The 14,876-nt window shown below is 42.7% G+C and overlaps 1 protein-coding gene across 1 annotated transcript; it reads left to right on the top strand.

Annotated features, from left to right (window-relative positions):
• Nucleotides 1-5,864: 5,864 nt before the first annotated feature.
• On the top strand, nt 5,865-13,680 carry LOC115053633 (protein FAM222B-like). Its single transcript, XM_029518489.1, has 3 exons — nt 5,865-5,984; nt 7,558-7,685; nt 8,549-13,680. The coding sequence occupies exons 2-3, from the start codon at nt 7,604-7,606 to the stop codon at nt 10,555-10,557; spliced, it is 2,091 nt and encodes a 696-aa protein (XP_029374349.1). The 5' UTR covers nt 5,865-5,984; nt 7,558-7,603; the 3' UTR covers nt 10,558-13,680.
• Nucleotides 13,681-14,876: the final 1,196 nt, after the last annotated feature.

Genomic DNA, 14,876 nt, shown 5'->3' with positions numbered 1-14,876 from the left:
TGGTAGATTAGAGGGAAAGATGCTCCAGGTTTGTCTTTGTGGTTGGCAGAAAGTAACATCAGTTAGAGGCCTTAGGGTGCATCAGGGAAGAATGAGATGTGTGGGAAAGGAAGGGCAGTGTGGCCACATCGATCAGAACTTTTTAAGAAGTCAATTGAGTAAGTCAGATGAAATCCAGCGACAGGTAAAAAACCACAGTTCGAAGGATATCAACAACACAGCCACAGAGGTGGAGGAGGAGGTTCTCAGAAGGGATGCAGCTGATATTGAGGTGAACAGGCCAGTCAGAGAGAGAAATATGGAGCAGAAAGCAAGAGTTAAATGGCCTAGGGCAAATTGTAGCAAGGAATGGGAGGCAGCCAACAGGGACTTGTCAATAATTCTGAATAGACTAGGAGGAGACGCAAGTGACAGATTAGAGAAAATGGGAGACATAATTTACTCCTATGGTGTCGAAAGATTTGGGGTGCAAGATAGAAAGAGGGTTGAAAGAGTACAGGTAGCTAAGTCTAGACGGCAAAGAGAAATTGAGAAATTAGTTAAAGAAAGAAGACAATTAAGAAAGCAGTGGAAAATAGCTACAGAGGAAGTGAGAGAGGGAATTAATGTGTTTCAAGAGGGGTTGAGAAGTAGGCTAGCTGTGCTCAGAAGGGCCGAACATCTTAGGAAAAAGAGGAAAAAGAAAGAATATGTAAAAACAGCATTTTACAGGGAGGAGGTAGAGGAGGTAGTCAGGCGTGCGAAGGCTTCTTCGGCCCCAGATCCAAATGGAGTCCCCTACCGGGTCTATAAAAGCGCACCTGATATCCTAATGTTTTTGTGGAGGCAATTAAGAATAGTTTGGAAGAAACAGTCTATTCCCAGAGCATGGCGTAGGGCAGGAGGTGTTCTTATTCCTAAGGAGAAGGAGTCTTCAGAGCTGAGTCAGTTCCGTATGATCTCTCTCCTGAATGTAGAGCGGAAGATTTTCTTTAGTGTAGTTGCACGGAGACTAGGTAGTTATTTAGAAAGGAATAACCTAATAGATACTTCAGTACAGAAGGTAGGAATACCAGGTTTCGCAGGGTGTTTAGAGCACACTAGCATGATTTGGCATCAAATTCAGGCAGCCAAGAGTGAGAAAAGAGACTTGCATGTGATATTCTTGGACTTAGCAAATGCATTTGGGTCAGTGCCACATAGCCTTATTTGGGAGGCGTTGGATTATTTTAGAGTGCCTGGAGCAGTTGTCAATTTAGTAAGAACATATTTCCAGGATATCAGACTATGTTTAAGTACAGCAGGCTTTACAGCAGGTTGGCAGAGGCTAGAAATAGGTATTATGGCAGGGTGTACGATTTCTCCATTAGCATTCGCAATGGCAATGGAGGTAATTATTAGAGCTTCTAGGTGGGTTGTAGGTGGAGAGAGGCGGCAGGATGGGATGTGCTTTACACCAATTAGGGCATACATGGATGATATGGCATTGATAACTACAACGGTGCCATGTATGAAAAGAGTACTTGAGAGACTTAATAAAAACTTAAAGTGGGCTAGTATGAAAATCAAGCCAATAAGTAGAGGAAGATTAAGTGATCAAAAGTTTGTAATAGATAAAGAGGCAATTCCAATAATTAGGGAAAAACCAGTAAAGAGCCTAGGTAGGTGGTACAAGGCAGAATTGCATGACAGAGAACAGGTAGTGCAGTTTAGGAAGGATGTTGCTGAGTGACTGGATAGAATAGATAAATCGTCCAGGAAAGTTGAAGCTGTGGTGTTTGCAGTTTGGATTATTTCCCAGGTTGATGTGGCCACTGTCAGTATATGAGATTCCAATAGCTGCTGCAGAGAAAATGGAAAGACTAGTAAGTTTTTATATTAGGAAGTGGCTCGGTGTTCCGAGATGTTTAAGCACTGTATGGGAAAGGTATACTTCAGCTCCCTGTATCTAGTCTAGTCTACTGACTAGTCTATTGATAGGGGCAACATATGATGTATTGCCAATTCCACAGAACCTAAAACTCTGGGTAAATGGAGACCCATTATGTTCGTTGTGTTCAGGTACTGCAACTCTAAAGCACATCTTGTCAGGTTGTAAGGTTCGTCTTTCACAAGGGCGATATATGTGGCGACATAACCAGGTTTTAAAAAGCTTAGCTGCAGGCATTGAAGATACACGAAGGCGGGCAATTTTAGGAGGGTCTAAGACAAAGAGAGTTGCAATTCAGTTTGTTCAGGTAGGAGGGAAAGTTAATAAGATAATAAGGAAGCAAGGCAGTTTAGAGGATGCTAGTGAATGGGAGATGCAGGTAGATTTAGGAGGAAAGCTTGTTGTTCCCCAGGAAATAGCCTGCACAAAGCTAAGGCCTGATATAACTTTGTGGTCTAGGAGTAGAAAGAAAGTATATTTCATAGAGCTGACTGTGCCGTGGGAGGATTCAGTTGAAGAAGCATTTGAAAGGAAAAAGCTCAGGTATACAGATCTAGGTAAGGATGCTGAGCAGCGAGGATGGAAGGTTAGGATTTGTCCTAGTGGAAGTAGGATGTAGAGGGTTTGTAGCAAGATCTGCTGTTGCTTTGTTGGAGGAGTTAGGAGGAAGGGCACAGAGAGTGAGGAAAATAGTGAAGGAAATGTTGGACGAGGCAGTAAGATCCAGTCAGTGGATTTGGGTTAGAAGAAGTTATAGTAACTGGGGGCCCAGCAGGGGGAGCTCTTAAGATAGACAGACTCTAGGGAGAAGCACAGGAAGAAATCCAGGAAGGGGAAGTGTATTTAAGTGGAGGGTGTGGCCTGTTTGAGCCTCTTTGTCACCATGCGGTTAGTCCAGGTGAGTTGGCGTGTTGATTTTGTTTGAATATAGGATTGTTCAGGTGAGTTTAGTTGCTGAATCTGCTAGTGTAACTTGTATTGCCTCCACCTCCTGCGCCCGCTATACTTTCATGCCCCCTACCCGAACCAGGGCCTGTATCCCACCCCTACTTTTATCTCCACCTCTTCTATTTCTCTCCCCTACCCGAACCAGGGTCTGTATCCCCACCCCGCTTTCACTGGTGCAGTTGGTGAGAGGTCAGAGTAGTTGACAGTGGTACTGTTCGAGATAGTTGTCTTTGTGTGAGGAGTGGTGATGGCTGGATGACTCTGGGACGCCAGTGTTCACGGTCTAGCCTTCTGGAGGTGTTGTGGGCCTAACTAGACGAAACACCGGTGAAAGGAGGTTCCCTCCTGATGACCCCAAAGACATGATAGCTATCACCGCTCACTGGTCTAGTTGGATATTATCTGTAGGGAACATAGAGCAGGGCCAAGGTTTGTTGCTAGGAAGGTCTGGTCCATTATTTGTTGCACAAGTTTCTTGTGTTTTTTTTCTAAATAAATAAGATTGGAACCACCTGCCTCTGCATATTAGGCAGGTCTCCACACTGTTTTTAAAACCAGAGTTTTGGTGCTGCAACAGAGAAGGCTCTGTCCCCCCTGTGCTTACGCTTACATCTCATGGCTCCAGGAGCACCTGATCAGCTGACCGGAGGTACTGAGCAGGAGCATATGGTCAGAGCCGCTTAATGAGGTAGGGTGGGGCAAGACCATTTAAGGATTTAAAAACATAAGAATCTTAAAATGAACCCTAAAATGCACAGGCAGCGAGTGGAGGGAGGCCAGGATGGCCGTTATGTGCTCTCAATTGCATGAGCCAGTTAAAAGGTGAGCAGCAGCATTTTGAACCAGCTGGAGATGTGAAAGGGTGAACTGGCTAAACTAAAGACTATTGCAGTAGTCCAGCCAAGATGTGAGAAAGGCATAGATCAGACACACATTTAAAGCTCTCATTTAAACTTAAAAAGTTAAGGGACATCCAAGCTTTAATGTCATGGAGACAAAAGAAGTGGTTTGATGGAGAAGGCATCTTTCTTTTTCAACGGCACATAAATCCGACAGTCGTTGGCATACAAATTAAAGGAGATGCCATTCTTCCTGAGAATGGAACCTAGTGGAAGGAGATAAAAGGGGAGAGGCCCTTAAAATTGAGCCCTGAAGAACGCCATATGCTAGAGGAGAAGATGTGGATTCAGAACCAACAAGGCTTACACTGAAGGTTCTGCTTGCCAGATAGGATCTGAACCATCCCAGAGCAGTACCACAAAGTACATCCACAGAAGCTGGAAACAGGTGGGAATTGAAAATGAGTGGCAGGAAAAGGAGCAAAATTTTCATGCATTTCAGTTTCATTGATGCAATCCAACTTTATCGAGCACATTTAAAAACAGCATTGACCTAAGTGCTTTACAGTGATTAAAAGAACACAATTCCATAAAATTTAAAACAGAGAAAACAAGTGAAATCAAATAAAAGCAAATCATATGTTGCTGTTTCATTAAGGAGAGCCAGGACCCAAATGTAGAGATGTTTAAAGAAGGATTTCATTATTTATTTTGTTTTTACAAGTTAAACAAAAAACGGCTTGCTGTGGAAAAACAGAAAAACACAAAACCCACAATGGTGAAAGTAACAAGACAACAAGCAGAAAATCACCCGAAGGGAAAACCAGACCTACTAAACAGCTAGACCTCAAAGTGTCCAGGACTTAAAAAAAAAAAAAACTCACTGGAGGAATGATTAGAGTATCACAAGAGGGTAGCGCTTCTCGGAAGCGCTGACTCAAAGAATGGAGGCAATTGTCTAGCACAGGAGTCAGAGGGGGTGATTTATAAAGGCTGCTTGATTGCCAATGAGAGACAGGTGTGGTTCATAAACCTCGCTCCCAAGCTGACCAGCCCCACCTCTCTGCAAGGACCTGCTGAGTAAGAGGGATCAGCAGCAGGAAAAAACCACACAAAAACCAAGAAGCATGACATATCATTTCAAGACTTTTAAAAATAGAGGGTGAAGCTTAACATCAAGGGGGAGGTCATTCCACAGTTTGGGAGCAGCAATAGAGAAAGCTCGATCACCCCTCAGTTTAATGTTTGCACTGAGGACATCAAGCAATCGCTTACCTGCAGATCTCAATGGCCTTGGTGGGACATAAGGGCCAAGGAGATTTGAGATATAAGACAGTGCTAACCCATTAAGAGCTTTAAAAACAAACAATAACATCTTGAAATTAATTCTAAAATGAACAGGGAGCCAGTGAAGGGACGCCAGAACAGGGGTGATGTGATCACACCTTCTAGTTTTTCTGTTAAAAGGCGTGTGGCAGTGTTTTGGACAAACTAATCTATGAAGACAAGAGGAATGTGTCACAACTTTGTGGGGACTTTACAATGGCTGCAGAACAGGCCATGCATGCCCAATCCAATTCTAATCAATATCTCAGAATAACGCAAACTCAAATATCTGGGATGTTTTAGTTTGAATGATTCTGATCCATATCTTACCCTAAAATGGAATACTCCCAGGCTAGCTTCTTAAGCTTAAATAAATATAAAAATTTGCAAGTTCTTTGAATAGCTCAATTCGAATAGCCATAAATCGCATTTCTGGTCCAACAACACTTACTCCTGCTATGTCAGTCCAAAATATAAAAGAAGAGATGATTAAGCCTGGCATAATGGTATTTGAGCTCTTGAGTTCATGCAGGAGGCTTTCCCATAGCGAGACACTTACTACCGGAGAACCAAGGTTATAGCCATATAGTTTTGTGCCTTTTGGGGCCTGTTGTGTGGGTTTTTACTTGACTGTTACTGCAGTTGTTTTTAGAGTGAGGGCTGATTTGTTGTTGTTGTTGTTTTCACTTCTTTGATCGATTAAATAATCAGAAAATAGTTTCCCTATAATTCACGTTTATCTTCTGAAGTTTTCAAACCAGGAGATTATTGTGCAGGCGTTTGACATCGATGCCTAAATACAGAAGCGGGGTCCTTTCTGTCTGCGCATGCCCAAGCCCAAACCCGTAGCGAGACAGCAGCACGGAGAGCCGAGACACCGGGGAGGGTCTCTACTGTTTAACAACAAAACCAACATTAAATCTCCACAAAATGAAGTTACCTTATTCATAGATTGCTACACCGTGAGTATCTTCCTCTTTCTTCCGTGGGCAACGGTGATTTAGTCCGACAGGATCGGAAGTTTGCTGGGCAGCTGGCCTGCTCTCACCAAGCACAAAGAAGCTCCTTATTTATTGTGGAGCTGAACTCGAGCTAACGCACTTATTCCAATATTTTATCCGCACTGACGGCGGCTGCTGTGGCCAGAAATGGTCCTTTCGCCCTTTTTATTCGAGCTCTAACTTTATTTTGTCGCGCAAAGTACAGCAGATAGAGGCAGGATTGTTGGACTAATGCTAACGTTACTCAGCTACGGACTGTCTGGAAGTGAACTTGCCTTTGCAAAAGGACGAATAAATGTCTGATTCAAAGGAGACTTTAGATGAAGACAACGAGTATGAGCTGTCTGTACGAAAGGTCGCTTAATTAATGAGGACTCTGCTTCTGACTACAACCTGAAAATACTGAACTTGGTCTCATCTGATGAACAAATATTCGAGTTGAATCTGTTCCCAGACACTTTATCTCAGCAGTAAAATCCTTTACAGGCTGCATCATTAAAACAGCTGTGACTGAACCAGTTATGTATGAAGTGAAGTGAGAAAAACCATAAGAAGACCTAGTTACTCCTCCCATCATCCCCCCCATTGGAAGATCATCACTTTCATTGAATCAAATCAAAAAAGTAACATTTAGATGATTGGAAAAATCTGCATCTGTTTTGATATTTAATTAACAGTTTCACTAATACTTGGTGAAATGAGGCCAGGTCTCTTGTTCCACTTGCTAAAAGATGAACTGAATAATTTTGCTGAATTGAATGCTTGAACCATCATATCTGTGAATTTCTTGTTTTGTTGAACAAATAATTTACTGATTAATCATTTTATATCTCTGTATCACTCATTGTTTTAACTGAATGCCTGATAATGGCTGGTTTGACGTGTATGACAGTCAACACCTGATCTATGCCGTTAGATCTGTGTTGGCCCCTGTGACACAAGTGAACAGCATGAGTCAGTTGGTGTTGCCAACCAACAAGCTCCATCTCCTAAGCTTTGAGACTTGTAGTCTTATGTCATAATACATTTAATATTATTTGGTTAGACTGATAAATTAGATGGTCAGCTCTGTTCACCTGCTAACCAACTAACAGGTTTTCATTTGGTTTACACACACACACACACACACACACACACACACACACACACACATTTGCAAATTTATCACTGATTTGCAGACAGACTGATTTGTCATTAGTGTTTGTGAGCTCAAGTGTTGTTTTGGACATTTGTAGCTCTTGTATTGAAAAATGTATTCAAAAAGGCCACTGGCTACTTTAAAATGCATTTGGATTAGGGATCAGTGTTTTCATTTATATTTGGCTCCAGCTTTTAATCAAAAATCAGCAGAGGAAATTATGCCGTACACCCTTACACACTGTGAATTTAAGGGAAAGTGCTTGTACCCTGGTATCATGCTGTGTTTCTCTGCATCTTCTGTCTCAGCTCTCTGCTTGCTGGGTGATAGCAAAGTTATCTCACACCACCATAACTGTCAGTCAGTGTGTGACTTCTGTCTGCTCTGTCTTCGCAGTATGGTGAGGAGAAGGTGTCCCATGCAGCATTAGTGGAATCGTGATATGCTGGCCTGTTTGCCAGCATTAGGTGACCCTACCATCAGACTTCTCTCCCGCACGCAGATGAACACTGGACTTCAGAAATGTAAGTTGTGTCTTCTTGCACACAGTTGTTGTTTTATTTCCCTGAAAGTGATTAATTTTCTCTTCAGTTTTAGAGCTCAAATTCTGCAACATAGTTGTCTGTCGGAAAGTTTTGACAGTGCTGTTATAATGTGATTTTATACTTATACTATAACAAACTGTCATTCTCAAGTGTCAATTGCTTAGAATTGCTGATAAAACCATATGTTCTCAGATTACAATGGTGCACCTGTAGGTGTGTCACAATTATTAGATAATCACCTGATCATGAATGTTTGTTTAAAGTCGTATCACTGTTTCCGAGTCGTTTCCCACCATTTTAGGTTTGACTGCTGCACTTTGAATGACATCTTCTGGTTTCAACCCCTTCTTCTGCTATGGTTTACTGGCACATGAGTGGAGAATAACAGCCCCACACTGTTTATTTCAATGTATTATTTCATAATATTCGACAATCACATTGTGATGAGCATCTGTTAACATTAGCATCATGGATTTAGTTGTAGGTGTATGTCAACTCAACTTTATTTATATAGCCCTTTACAAACAACCACAGCTGAAACATTGTGCAAATGATTAGAAAGACAATTCGTGAATCAGAATTATTTCTGTGGCACTTAAAATTTCACTACTGTGACAACTCTGTGTACATGAACACATTTTTTTGTTGTGGCCATTGTTATGATGCATTATTGTGCATTTGCTAAAACCAAAGAACTGTTAGGTGTAGCAAAGGAAACTACACTGCAGTACATTTTACTGCCACATTTTCTATAGGGTCACAATGGTACATTTCATTTTAGCCTTTTGTACTTGATATTTTAGAATGTCAGGATTCGATGTCTAACCTTATACATATTGCAGGGGAAACTACACAGAAGATGAGATCTGCCAACTACCCAACCCCAGCAGAGTTGGATGCCTATGCTAAAAAAATTGCCAACAACCCTCTGACCATCCAAATCTTCCCCAACAGTGTCAAAGTACCTCAAAGGAAGCACATTCGACGCACAGTCAACGGGCTTGATACGTCCTCATCCAGCCAGCGTCACAGTCCCTATCCTTCTCAGGTAAGCGCCAGTGGGGGCCTACTGGCTGTCCTCTGCGCGCCTGCCAAAGGTGTTATCAAACAGTCAGACGGCTGCCGTGCCCGACAGCTTCATAAGGCCATTATGAACCCTCACAGTGGGCCATACGTCACTCAAAGCACTTTAAATCTTCCTCAGCCTGCACCTCACCTACAGCGCCCACTACAGCCTGCAGTTCAGGCTTCCCAGAAGCAGGGCATGGTTCACCCACAGGTGTTACAACAGCAGCAAAACATAACTCATCCACTGACTTTACAGCAGCCTCAAACCATGCCTCATCCCCAGGCTTTACAACAAAGGAACGTGGCTCATTCACAGGCTCTCCAGCGGCAGCAGAGCTTGTCCCAGGCTCAGACTTCACAGCAGCAAAGATTGGCTAATCCACAAGTCCTACAGAGGCAGCAGAGTCTGCCTCATACCCAGACTCTTCAGCAGAGCCAGTCCTGTCAACCAGTCATACCACAGCAGCACCTTTCTCATCTGCAGACACTTAAACATCAAACAGCTCCTCCCCAATCTTCACTGACACAGCAAGGAGTGACTCAGGACCTGCGCCACATATCTGATGGAGCTCAGCTCCAAAGCCTGCAGCACACCCAGGGGCTTGTTGGCACACAGCCACTTCCCCAAGTTGGAGGTGCAGGACCCCCTACCATGCCTAATGGCCCACAGCAGCCCCCACCTGGGTTATATGGGCCCCGGAAGCTACCTGATGCAGATGCCCCACCAAATGTAACTGTATCTACCTCTACCATCCCACTTTCCATGGCAGCCAGCCTGCACCAGAACCGGCCCAGGGACCTCAGCAGCATTGTGCACCAAATCAACCAGTTGTGCCAGGCACGAGCTGGCATGGGCACCACCTCAGTATGTGAGGGCCAGATTGCAAACCCCAGCCCCATCAGCCGCAATCTACTGATCAACGCCAGCTCAAGGGTGTCCTCTCACCACCCATCTCTGGGCTCTGTGTCCAGCTGCCTCATGGTAGGACCTCCAGACAAAGCTACACCTCAGCCCCCAAATGCTGCTCTTCATTCACAGCCCAATATAGCTGCCACGAATAGTCTACCTGCCTTTCATACTGACCCAGAGAAGGTACAACTCCAGCAGCAGCAGCTTCAGCATCATCTACATCAGCAGAAACAACAACAACAACAACAACAACAACAGCAGCAGCATTTACAACAACTACAGCAGTTGCAGCTCCCGCTGCAACAGCGTTCCTGGGCCCAGCATCAGCTGGCACACATGCAGCAGCCCCCTGAAGCAGCTCATCCCTGCAAGAACCCCAGGATGGAGGCTCCAAATGAGTGTGCTTTCCCCTCTCAAAACCTAAACTACTCCCATAAGCTACCAAACACTGCACAGTCCTTTCCTCTAAAATACCCATCAGAAAAACCACGACCATCATCCCCAGTTAACTGCCCAGTGGGGTCAATGCCTTACATTAACAGCCACTACATGCAGCCATCGTGGGGCAGCATTCCTGCCACAGCGGGTAATAATGGATCTGGCCCTCAGGACCTCCCATTGTCTTTTCAAGGAGGTCAAACTGCTGCTGCTACCACTGACCCAGGAGTCAAATACAGGCCAGGGAAAGAGGGTCAGAGTGGCCAAACTAAGCTGATCCAGAATGTAGATTTCTTAGGAGGGGACTTTCAGATACCCAGCTTTCAGGAGCAGAACTTGGAGGTGATGGGGAAGATGCACAGGTCAGCCATGGGCCAAGTTCAGGAGCCCAGTAATGGCAGAGTTGTGCACTCTCATCATCCAGGCTACCATTAAAGCACAAATTCATCTCTTCTTGTCCTGAGTTTTGTCTCAACAACTGATTTCGGCTTCTGTGGTTTATTATTTGAGATCTTGCAAGTGATCAATTAAATTTTATTGCTTTAGAGCTTGATTTGTAGACTCACCAGGTTGCAATGTTTCAAGTCTTCAAGTCTCAGGTCTTAAGCCATGAAATACCTTTTTCCCAGATGAAGGTTTTTTGAGACAGTTGAAAAGAATTCCTTTCACACAGGCGTGGATGCTGCTCTTTCCTTGTAGATATGGGTCTAAAATATTCATTTGCAGCAGAGAATATGCTCTGTTTGGTTGATAACATAACACAGCTCAACTATTTTCAGCATTTGTGGCCTTACAATTGCCCATTATTTTGTTTGTCCTTGTGTAATGTAATGTTTGCAATTGTTTGTCTTCTCACACATTAGCATCCATCTAAATAAGAAGGTTACATGTATATGCAAATTCTAAGACTGTTGATGAGGTGGTTGTTTTGCAATGGAGGTGTACTGATAAAGAGCCACCATTCTAACACGGCACTGGGTTTTCCAGCTGCTTTGATCACAAACAGCTTCTGTTCTGGTTTCACATAAACGGGCTCAGCACTATCAAAAACAGTTAAATTATCCATCCCTGAGATCCACAAACCTTCTCAAGTTGAAAAGTAGAACATCTCCTCGTGTGTATTCTATCAAGAGTAGATATTTTATTGCAGTTTTTCTTATATTTCTGTAGATGGTCCCACTTACAGTGTAGCAATGACTTTAAATGTTATGGTCAAGATTTGGCAAAAGGAGCAGTAACTCCAGTAGGCCCTATTTGACTATAACTAATGTGAAACACAATGGTGTCCCATTATATAAAAATGTTTTTTTTCTTTGTTGGTATTTGAAAAACAAATTGATCACCTGCAAGCATGAAAGTACTTCAAATAATGCAAGTTGGGAGGAAATGCCCCATTTTTCCTCCAACACATTTCCTCACCACTTTACTACTGTAATGCAAGTGAATAGGTGTGGTGTGGACTTTGTCTGTCTGGCGAGCTGTTTGTCTCCTAATTATTGGCCTCACTCTGTTCCTTCTTCTACCTATGAACAACAAGGACATTTGCTGCAGGTTGTGGTGCTAGATGTTCTAGCACAAAACTCTGGTCCCATTTCCTCTGGTCCTTCTTGTGGATTGATGTTGTCTGGGCATATGTTGCTCTGCTGTCCTCTAGCCTTCTGGAAAAAGCCTTATTGTTATAGTAGTTATCCTCTTCTTAATACTTAGCGTTACTGATTTTTTTTTTTTTTTTTTCTTTTCTTTTTTTTCCTCCCAGGATCCCACATGAAGTATGGCTTCATTGTGAGAAAGACTGTTTTGTTTTTTTCTGTCCATGAGTGTTGATTCTTGTGAAAACTGTTTGAACTGTGCTGTCAGATCCTTGGGCATTATTAATGTGTATATGCTGTGGAAACAGGCCTTAAATGGAAATATGAAGGCACCACTACCACTCATATCCTTTTGATGAATGGCCCTTCTACTGTCTTCAATGTTGCCTAGCTATCATGGATTTCAGATTTTTAAGAGTAAAATATGAATAGTATTTAGCAGAAGTATAGGTATGTAGAACAGGACTGTAGCAGTTATTTTAAACTATTTGGATTGTGTTTTAGTTGTTATACTTAATAAATATCTTGATATAGTTTCTTAATTTATTTTTGGACCACTGCATCCTGAAGCCATAGGGGATTTAGGTGCCATAGGTGACACTTTGATGCAGACAAACTTAAGTGTAAACTAATTGTCTGCACTTGGAGGCAAATAACAGGTTTGCATCTATGTTTTTATGTGATGTCCTTCACAAGGCTGAGTGTTTTTACTTCTCAGAATACAATGTGGGTAGAAAGAGAGGAAGAAATGATGAATCATCTTTAGAAAAAGATTGCTGAGGTGCAAGTCGTACCTTTCCTGAATTTTTCATACTTGATGGCAGTTTATTTTATTTCCTGGCTCATTTTTGATGTGCCTGCCCCTTGAAGCTGCTATTGAATTAATCTTAACTCACACTAGTATGGTGTGTGTGCGTGTGTGCGTGTGCGTGTGTGTGTGCGTAGGTAATGATGTATAGGCTATATCAGAGAAAATAGGTTCCTCTGTATGGGCTGGATGTGACATCATTAATGTTTCACGGTTAATAACTGAGCAGTGTTCAGGTTTTCAGCAGTGTCCCACTGTGCTCCCCAGGTCTATACAGTTTGCTAACATTACTTTAGCACAGTTTGACAGAGTGCTTATTCTGAACTGCCCTGTTACAGCCCAACATAGTCAGGTCTACAGTTTCATACGAAGTGCCTCCTCTGGGTGTAACGTGGAGAGAAGTGTGAATGGACCAAGTGTATTTCCAGCTTTGGTACTTGCACACAGGTGTGCACAAAGTTGATCTCTGACAGGGGACCAAGCCTCTTAGTGTAACTACTGATACTGTGCGATGGACTTCAGTCCTGAAGTGTGCCACGATTCCTAGACAATGTCGGGATGTGTGAACTGTTTGCTGCTGACGCACTGAACAAAGTGACCAAGCGCCCCTCTCTGTAACCACCCAGCCAAAAGCCTTGGCGGGCTTGTGAACAGACTTTCTAACAGAAATAAGGATCAACCTGGTGATATAAAGTGGAGCTGTGCCTGGACAGTTTTTGAAGTTGAAGTTAAAGTACAAAGATGTGTAGTGAACATAAAAAATCTAGAGAGTGGATGCGTCTGTGAAGGTCGCCCCGGTTTCTTCTCTGACCAAAATTTAGATGTGGTTCTAAGCAAAACTTCCTTTGCTTTGTGGCTCCATTTCACACTATTGCTTCCCTGCAGTACTGCTGTCGCCCACAGGATATGTCAATGTGCATGCTGGTCTACTGAAGCACATGGCAGCTCACTGTCATTGATGAAGATATTTAATCGGGCATTAGTTGTGTAACAGCTCTCAAGATTTCTTTTTACTCCAGTTAATAATCATCTTTGATCAGCAATCTATCCTGTGAACGGTGGTGGAGGGGGGCTTACTTTCTTTACTTTGTGAAAATGTGATATTCCAGTTTTGCCTAACCTTCAGGAATAAAATGTCTTGCACAAACATTCCCCCTAACCAAAATAAAATTAGCAAACAAAGCTCCTGACTCTGTTGTTGTTCTTGTGTATGTGCTTGTCAATGTCTTCTTTGTCCTGCAGTTAAACTGGAGTTAACTTCATCAGAAAAGACCTTTTCTACAGGCAGGTCCTCCTTACTGGCACTTTCAAGACAAGAGATGACTGACTTCAGTTACTGCAATTGTTCCTCGTTAATAGCACGCACACACTCCAGTACAGAATTTTTTTTTTTTGAAGTGGTACATGAAATATAAAAATAATTTTAAATATTCAAATTATTGTTAGAGCAAAGGCTGATAACGCATAATGCACTGTGCAAATTGTAAAATATAAATAACAACTGGAAGATTTCCTCAGAAATTTTTGGAGTACCTCAGGGGGCTGTTACCGGGGGAGGGAATGCTGTGTCTTTCCCACAGTAATGTATCAACAAAGTGAACAACATTGACTTGAGCTCTGTGTGTGTGTCTGTTTTTGTATGCCATTCAGTGTGTCTGTGTATATGTGTAAGTGTGTGTCAGTTGATAATGCACCTGAGACACACATTCCTGCAGCTGTCACTGAGCCCAAAGCTGAGCCCAAAAGCAGCTACTTTTGGCTTGGCAAAGCCCTCAAATTGGGGCAATTTATGTGAAACAGTAATTTCTATCAGAAATTTGACCAGATGGTGACAGCTACAAGTTCTTGAAGCAATGTTTGGTATTTTGGTATTTCTAGACCTTAAAATGTAGATAGCGAGAGCAATGTAAAAAAAACAAAAACAGACAGCTATCCTGAGAAACTGTATTGGAGCAAATGGGACACATATTCTGTGTTGATGTGTGCATCCGTGCATGTATGTATGTGTGCCCTTGCCTGGAATGTTGGCTGGGATTGGCTGGATGGATGTATCTATCTTTTATTGTATGTCTGTATTTGTCTGTGTGTTTGTCTCTGCCTGTGGGTTACTGTGTGTATGTGACAGTTGATCAGCTGCTCTAAAATGAGAACAGTCCGTCATTAAGTCACTTCCCACACCTGTAGCTGCAGGGTTGCCGGGAGAACTGCCTTAGAGCAGAAATAGAGAGCCCAAAACATGACAATTTTTAGCTTGGCAATTTATGACAAAACTGTAGGTAGTAGGTTCTCTCAGAAAACTGACCAGATGGTGATCACTACAACAAGTTCCTGAAACAGTGTATGTTTTTTTTTTTGTG

Source organism: Echeneis naucrates, chromosome 13 (assembly GCF_900963305.1).
Source record: "Echeneis naucrates chromosome 13, fEcheNa1.1, whole genome shotgun sequence".
Taxonomy (NCBI): domain Eukaryota; kingdom Metazoa; phylum Chordata; class Actinopteri; order Carangiformes; family Echeneidae; genus Echeneis; species Echeneis naucrates.
The sequence above is the reverse complement of the archived record's forward strand: the minus strand, read 5'-3'. Positions and strand labels throughout refer to the sequence as shown.

Excerpts from the sequence above, each read along its gene's own strand:
- LOC115053633 (XM_029518489.1), top strand. The coding sequence starts at position 7,604 with ATGCTGGCCTGTTTGCCAGCATTAGGTGACCCTACCATCAGACTTCTC. Across the intron at positions 7,686-8,548 it reads GAACACTGGACTTCAGAAAT|GGGAAACTACACAGAAGATG; the intron begins GTAAGTTGTGTC and ends TACATATTGCAG.